The sequence below is a fragment of the Belonocnema kinseyi genome, chromosome 6 (assembly GCF_010883055.1).
Source record: "Belonocnema kinseyi isolate 2016_QV_RU_SX_M_011 chromosome 6, B_treatae_v1, whole genome shotgun sequence".
Taxonomy (NCBI): domain Eukaryota; kingdom Metazoa; phylum Arthropoda; class Insecta; order Hymenoptera; family Cynipidae; genus Belonocnema; species Belonocnema kinseyi.
Window position 1 is genome coordinate 33738175 of NC_046662.1, and position 8927 is coordinate 33747101.

The window sequence follows — 8927 nt, forward strand, 5'->3', positions numbered from 1 at the left end:
TCACAAGAATTGTCTTTAAGGAAAACTGTGTAGGATCCAGTGAATGAACATTAAACTAAGAAATCGGTTGACAAAAGAAACATTCTATCGTGCAAGTTTAAAATATTATTAAAAACTTACATAACTGATGAGCCGTGGGGAAAATAACTTCAATTCACCAGAATTTTGAAAGTTCTTTTCACATGTTATCCTACGATTAATTTTTTTTTGACATTGTCCATTAATATATTTTTTAATTGATTTGCAATCTCCAACAAAAACTTTTCGATTAGATTTATTCCTGTACGATTCTCAACTGAAGAAAAAAAATCATATTTAAGCAGTCTAATGAAAGAAATTCTAGACTTTAAATCTATTATTTTAAAATTCATCTTCAAGTTGCTTGTATAGCAGTACGAGGATTGCATACTGCATAATTCAGTATCTAGTAATTAAATGCATCTACCCCTTTTAGTTTCTAGAATCTAATTGTGCAAATACAATGAAGGGTTCGGAAGCTAACATATGTACATATTGCATAGTTAAATCCTGACGTTACTTACTGCGTAATAATTAATTAGCTGCTATTATAGACATAGCTCTTTTGATTATAGACAGTTTGCCACAAACTTGCCTCAAGACAATTTCACAATTACCATTGAGTTTTTATACAAGAAATTAGGTTATGTCTTCAAATTATTTTTATAATGCATTATTATTTAAATACATAAATATGAAACCAAATATTAGGCATCATTTATTTGAAAAATAATTCATGTTGATGTGACAAAATCAAAACATTAAAATGGGAAATATTTCAAGCATATCATTTAAACAAAATAAGTTTTTAAATTATATTGACCTATTTTAAATAATTACAATTTATTTTCTAATAATGCACACTTCTTCGCTGGCATTCACTGTCTTCAAAAATTTTGGTTTTTGGCGTCCTATTAAGTGTTCTTCCTTTTTGGCAATATGGCTGTACAATGGCTTCACAATCTTCATGGCTTTTCTTATAATTACTTCTACATTATCAGAACTTATGGACGTTATTTTGAACGCAAAAACTCTAGATGAATTTACCGGTAATTGTTTCATGATGATGAGCATGATTAACGTGTGTTTCAAAACAACAAATATCTTGATGAAACGTGGACAAATTATTACTCTCATCAACATGCTACTTAAAGCTCCATTTAAACCTCGTGATCAAGAGGAAATTGAGATTATTGAAAAGTATCGTAAAGTTTCTAGGTTCGTGATTTATATTTCAGAAAAAAATTAATTTAACTTAGTTTTGACAATAACATCCAAGTTTTTGAAGTTTTCAGATTTTAAACTGATCAGATTTGAAAGACTGACTCTAAATTTTTAAAATTTTCAGGAGCTTCATTTATGATTTGTCCAATTGTAAATATTTAAGAGTAAAAAAATGGACAAATTTAAATGTATATTTTCCTTCTACAAGTGAATCCTTTCACTATTTTATAATTAATTTTATTATTCAGTTATCAAAATCCTAAATGTAAAAATTAAAACGTTTAATTTTTTATTTCAAGTGCAAGAGTTCGAATAAAATATTTTGAGTTATACATTACAAAAGTAGGGCTTCAATTTTAAGATCTAAAAAATTAACAATAAGAAATTTAACATGTTAATAACATTGTGATGACTTGCTATTGATAATTTGTTCAAAAAACGGTTGAAACTGGAGAAACTCAATGATTTCAAATCCATATAGTGCTCAGGAACAATTCATGCGTTCAATATTATACTTAGAAAATGATTTATGATTTTATATCTAATCCTCATATGTTATTTTTTGGTGAAATAATGGAATATCTTGCAGGTGGATATTTTATTCTTATGGAGGATTGACTTGGACTTGTATAGTTATCATAACTATTAGGTCAATTGTGGGTGCTTTTGAAGGACTATTGCTATTCAGGGCCTGGCTGCCCTATAATTTATCAACTCCACTGATTTTCTGGCTGTCATATTTTCATCAAATGATTGCACACACTGCTGGTGGTTCTACGCAAGTAGCCAATGAATGTTTGATAGTTGGGTTGATGTTAGACATTTGTGCACAGTTGGAAATTCTCAAACATCGATTACATCGAATAAGTCAGATGAGTGAAGAGATGCCGAATTCTGAAACAGTAAAATATTATAAAAAGAGTAATTCATCTGCAGTTATAGCCGAATGCGTTGAACACCATCTTCATATAGTCGAGTAAGTAATTTTCAAATTATTTTCAAGGAATCTGATGATAAGAGTTTGTAATTTCTAATGAAAATTATGTACAATTACCGTAAACTGGGGATAACCGATTGTGGGGAAAGTGTTGTACACTTCAGCCTGTTTTTCTGAATGCGATAAACGGTAAAACTTAAATAAAAAATCCAAGAAAAAGTAATATTGCGTTTTAAATATAGAATTAAAGCGCTACCTAGAGCCTGATTTTCATTCTATGTATTACAAATGACAACTTTTTTCCTACAATTATAAATCTTTGATGTCATATTTTAACTACGTAGCTTGATGTTCTCGGTGCACGTAAATTAAAAAAAATGGTTGAAATAGCCCAAGTTGCATAGAGTAACATTATCTAAACATGTTTTAATATTACTTAATAAAGAAAAAAATTGTTTGTAAACAAATTATTTGTAGAGAAAATGTTTTCTATGATTTTCTATTATAATACGTTTTTTTAAAATTATAATGCAAGAAAATTAAATGGAAACAATATTATATTGATAAAAATATTCTCTTCAGGTTATAATTGTTTATATTATAAAAAATATAATGAACAAATTCAGTAATCAGTCATTTTTCGATGGAAGAATTAGTTTTTTCCGATGTCAATTTTGTTAAATTAGGAACTTCATGATAATTTTAGCAAAATTCATAAATTGTTGATTATTATTATGATTTTTTTTAACAATTGCATTTTTCGGCCACTTAAAGGCAGAAAAATTCGGTTTTTACAATGGCAGCCTTTCCGGTTAGAAACTTCAGGATAAATTGTATGCTTTCTTTAGACAAATTTAATGAACAAATGCATTAATCAGGCATTTGTCTACAGAAAAATTCATTTTTTTCTATATCATCTTTTTTAATTAGGAAGTTCATGAATACTTCAGAAAACTTCATAATTTTTTTAATCAATTTTATGATTTTTTAAACAAATTTTTAAAGAAATCCATTATTGGGGCATCTTTTCATCAGAAAAATTCTTTTTCATTCGATGTCAGACTTTATATCGGGATCTTTATAATAAATATAGCAACATTCAAGATGAGTTGATAAATATTATGATATTTTCAAACAAATTGAACAAATTTATAATAATGCATTGTTTATGAAATTTATTTAAAGAAATCATAAAGTTGATTAGCTTATTATAAGTGTTGCTGAAATTATCATGAAGTTCCCAACTGAAAAGACTGACACTGAAAAAACCGAATTTTCCTGCCAACAAATGCCCAAATAATGCATTTGCTTATTATATTTATTACAAAAATCCAAAGATTAATAAACAAATTATGAATTTTGCTAAAATTATCATAAAATTCCTGATTTAAAAAAAATGACATCGGAAAAGCAAATTTTTCTGTCGAAAAATGCCTGATTACTGTATTTGTTAATTAAATTTGTTTATAATACGAACAATTATAATTTTAAGAGAAAATTTTTCTTGTAAAATATTGCTTCCATGCAAATTTCTTGTAATATAACTTGAAACATCGTATAATTAGGGAAAATCGTAGAAAACATTTCTTCAACAAATAATTGGTTTATAAAAACTTGTTGTGCTTATTTCATAATAGAATGGATAAAGGCTATTTTTGCCGTCATATTTGTTTATTTATAAAAAATTGAAAACCTAATGTAAAAATTAGGCTCATCAGCTCTCTTATAAATGTTATCAGGTTTTTAACAATTTTGTTTGTCCAAATAGGTCAATATTTGTATACTGTACGTTATTTTTAACAAAAAAAAACATTTTTGCCCACTGTTTGCCACCATGTGTGTTCCATGGTGGACCGATGGTAACGATCTTTGTTTCATCATTGGTACACTCACAAGACTATTTTTCAAAAACTCCTCTGTAAGTGATTGTATTTAGCCCTTTAGATTATGTGGTTAAAATATGAGACAAAAAAGTTCATAATTGTGGGAAAAAAGTTGCCATTTATAATACATGGACTGAAAATCAAGCCCTAGGGTGCGTCTCTTTCCCGCACATATGCGTCGCTTAGCACCAGTTGAGGGTATCAAATGTAAAATTCCATTTCTAGAGATTATATTTTATTACAGATTTTCAAGACAAATAAATCAAATATTCTATTGGGTAATTTTTATCCAATTCTCTGTGAGTACAGTGATTATATGCTCAAGTATATATCAGCTGTCAAGGATGCCGATGGGAAGTGCACCATTTGTATCATTATCCATATATTTATCATGCATGCTTTTCCAGGTCTTCCTTTTTTGCTGGTACGGCAACGAGGTCATTTTACAGGTAAATCAAAGGTGATGGTTATCTCTGAACGCAGAAACTGTGCACGTCGATGGTCAGACGTACAACTGTGCACGTCCGTCAGTATACGTTGAAATTTCGTCGTACACAGCTGTCCAGGTACCATCTGTGTACGTGCACGGGTGATTAAGTGACAACTGTGCACGTGGACGTGCACAATTTTTAATTTTTAATTCTATGAATTCTTTAAATTTCGAGTTCCTTCATTTTCTAAAGTCCTTGACTTCACAAGTTGCTATAGATTTTGTGAATGACTCGAATCTTCTGAGTTCCATAAATTCTTTCAATTTCTTCAATTCTCTAAAGTCTCTGAATTCTCTCAATTTATTCAATTTGTTCTTGAGTATGATTAGTACCTTGAATTCCTTGAACTCACCGATCTCTTTAAATTCCCTGAATTCCCTGCATTCTCTGAATTACTTCAATTCCTTGAATTATCTGATTTTCATAAATTCTCCGTATTCCCAGTCCTTGGATTCTTTGAACTCTCTGAGTTGATTAAGTTTCTTGAATTCCTTGAATTCTCGGAACTCATTGAATTCGCTGAATTCATTGGATTTTTTTAAACTATATGAATTCCTTAAATTCCCTGAAATCCTTGAATCTTCAGAATTCCTCAAATTTTCCTAATTCCTTGTATTCCTTAAACTTTCCTAATTCCTTCAATTCTCTTAATTTCTGAAATTCTCTTAGTTCTGGGAATTTCCTGTATTCCTTGAGTTCGATGAATACTTTAAATTCCTTGAACTGTTAAAAATGTATTATTCATGGATATGAAGGACCACCCTCGTATAGACCGATATATAAGAACAAACGTGCACAGTTGTGCAGGCGACGTCTGAGAGCGCGCATAGTTGGGCAAGTTATATCTAAGGATGTGCACAGTTAGGTAAGTGACATATGTGCACAAGCACAGTTGGACAACTGACCCCAAATCAAATAATTATTGATTTCTGATGATGTGGTGCATGAATATTAATAATATCAAAATTATAATAAGAACTTAAGAACATTAAGAAATATAATAAATTATATTTCAATATTATCTTGTGTTTTCATTGAAAACTTCTTTCAGAGCCTAAATCTTAATAATTCTGTTTATGAAATGGATTGGACACGCTTAGGAATACGGGAAAGAAAAGAGCTTTTAATAATAATGACTCGAGCTACAAAGCCTATCAAGATTGCAAGTGGTGCCATAATTCGGTTGTCTCTTAGCTCCTTTACACAGGTAAGAATTACCGAAAATTAGATGTAAGAAAAGAGATTAGTTTCATATTTTACAAGAATAAGTTGGCTCAAAAAAATTTTTTCATACATGCCTTAATTTTGAAAAACAAGTGTTTAAAAAAATTCTGTATTTAGTCGATGATATCGAAATTAAATTTGAAATATTATTTTGTTTAACTAGAGAAAATTTTTTAATAATATTTTATTCAGATGAGATAAGTTTTATATCCTTTTGGCAGATTTTAAAATCATCATATTCAGCATTCAACGTACTGCAACAATCATCACACTGATCCAACCCAGAAAAAAGGTATAAAACAATTTTTATAATGACACATGAATTATTCTATTAACAATTAGGAGACATAGTTTGTATTATGATAATTGTATGATATATGACAAACATATAATTTTAAAATGTTTAAAGATTAAACTGTTTGTATTGCTATCAACTATGCGTTTACACTTTACAAGTTTTTTTCTCGTAAATATAATCACAATTTAATAAAATTTATTTAAAGCAGGCGCCATCTGCCTACAAAGCCAGCAATCCGTTAAACGTGAAAATAATATTTTTTAACACTCAGGGCGCAAAATGTGCGTTTTGAATGCCTATAAGCGGGAGCAAAGTCAGTCTTTCTCTCCCTCCTTATAGTAGGGACCAGTAAAGCATTCGCAGACTCGTACGATTTTGGGCCCTCGCACAGTGGTTTGGAATAGGAATTTACTATTCATAATCGCCCACAGGTCGTATTTCTTACCCGATTTAAAAGTTTTTTTCTTAGAAATGCTCAGCAATGAATTCTTAAGAGAATTGTGGTTTGATTTTTTAAAATTATTTTCACAGAGCAACAATATATAAACAAATATAGTGACAAAATTGACCATTTTAGCTTCGTGAACTTTTATGTCAAGAAAAAATATATATAGAAACTCACTATTAGCCGGAATTATTGTACATGCATTCATAGAACATAAATAATTTCAATAATATTTAACTTAATCATTATAAACAATTTTTATTAACAAATTCTTATTAGTGTTTTTTTATCATAGAAAAAATCGTTTATTTCACGCTAGTTGCTAATATTTTTTATAAGAGTCATAATTTGTAACAAAAAAATTAGCATGAGTTAACAACTATTGCTTTTATAAACATTTCTTTCAACAAATTCTTTATAAAAGAGTATTTTTTATAGCTGAATTGATTTTTCTGAACAAAAGTGATTCGCAATTGTCTTTAAAGCCATTTATATACTTTAAGCTTTACCAAACATAAACAATATATATTGTTTATAACAATTTGGTTAAGCAAGTCTCCTAATCGGCCGTTTCCTAGTAGAAAAGAATGTTTTTTTCTTCAATAATTATTAGAGTTACATTTATTGTGGTGACTAACCAACGAAATTAGATAAAAAATAATTTATATGATTGTTATAAACAATTTTTTAAATAAAACTATGATTCATTTTTTTTACATTCAAAAAGTGACAATCTGCGGTTGGTCTTAGAAAGAGTTATTTTTTCTTTAATCACTTTTGTGATATTCTTATTTGTGTTATTGAATTACGATTCAGAACTCGAACCATTTTTAGATTAGAATTGTTCTATTAGTTCATCGAGTTCTTGATCAAGTTCAACTTCAACTTTTTCCCATTCAGGGATGCCATTAATGGCATCCCTGAAGATCCTGAGCTCGTTGATAGAAGCGCCATACGACACCTTTGCGCTCGTGAGACTCATACATACCTGAGCGTGCCACAGAGCCGCATTCAGGATGTGACATCTATAAAGGGTACTCTCCGAAGCAGATACAAACGTCTCATCAGACAGATTTGGTCTTCCGAACTGTCGGCGAGGAACAAAGTATCTGCAATGAATATGCTTGCCGTCCCGGTACTATTCTATTCATTTTGAGTAGTTTCATGGACGAAGAACGAGCTCAGATCTCTTGATATCGGGACAAGAAAGGTTATGCACATGAACAAAAGCATGCATCTTAAGTCTTCCGTTCCGCGACTGTACATCTCACGCCGTCAAGGGGGTCGCGGAATATTGAGTCTTGAACGTCTTCACAACAGGATTATTCTGGGTACAGCACATAGAGTTGCAAATGGAAGAGACCCTCTTCTTAAAATGGTCAGGAATCACGAAGAAGTGGGCAAAGGATCGTTTCTGTACAAAAGCAGCGGAGGAGGCTGCTAAAGAACTTGGAGTTGACTTCAGTATTAAGGGTGAGAAAAATGCATCAAATCTTATCTATCTCGAGTACTCACTCCTGAAAGCCCGGATTAAGAAAGCACAAGAGAACAACTTTTGTGAACAGCTCCTCGATAAGAGGATGCACGGTATCTTCCACAGAAATGTGAAGGATCAGTCGATGTCTTGTGATCTAACGTTTGCTTTCCTTAAATCGCCCGGATTGTAGTCTGTTACGGAGGGTTTCATTTTTGCATGCTAAGACTGTGCCATTTCCACCTTAACATATCGTCGCCACATTTTGAGCCAAGACATTCCCGATGATAGCTGCAGGGCGTGCCATGCATACGCCGAGCATTTAGCTCACATACTATCTAGTTGTCCAACTCACGCGGCAGCGACCCACATTCAAAGGCACAATGCGGAACTAAGAGTGCTTTATTACCATCTCTGTCACTCCTACGGCATTAACCTTAATATCGCTCCTCTAAATGCTTCTAGGAAAATTGAGTCAATTGTCGAGAATGGGAAGTGCCGCATATACTGGAACTTTATATTCTCGACAATTCTTTCTGCTTCTCACTCGAGGCCTGACATGGTTCTTCTTGACTTCGAGAAGCGAACCATGTTCGTCATCGAATTTTCGGCACGAGCTGACAAAAACATCATAAACAAGGAGAATGAAAAGAAAGAGAGGTATCGAGACCTTATAAGGGAGTTGCAACGATTGTACCCGGAATATTCTGTTAAATTGATCGTCCTTAACATCGGCGCTCTTGGAGGTGCCAAGCTTTCACTTGCTAATGGCCTAAAATGCATCCTTGCGTGTCATCAATATGCTAGAACACTTGCGGGAAAACTGCAGAAGGCGGTTGTCCTCGGGTCGCTCCGTGTTCTTAGAGTGCACGAGGCTTTTGCTGGATCGTCGTATTGATTCCTTTACAGACTGTAAGCACCTATTTCACGGTC

The 8927-nt window shown here is 31.7% G+C and overlaps 1 protein-coding gene across 1 annotated transcript; it reads left to right on the forward strand.

The window, feature by feature from the left end:
• Positions 1–874: 874 nt before the first annotated feature.
• Positions 875–6052, forward strand: LOC117175326 (odorant receptor 46a-like). Its single transcript, XM_033365035.1, has 5 exons — positions 875–1236; positions 1832–2218; positions 4307–4511; positions 5605–5760; positions 5999–6052. Exons 1-5 carry the CDS (start codon positions 875–877, stop codon positions 6050–6052), a joined length of 1164 nt encoding a protein of 387 aa, XP_033220926.1.
• Positions 6053–8927: the final 2875 nt, after the last annotated feature.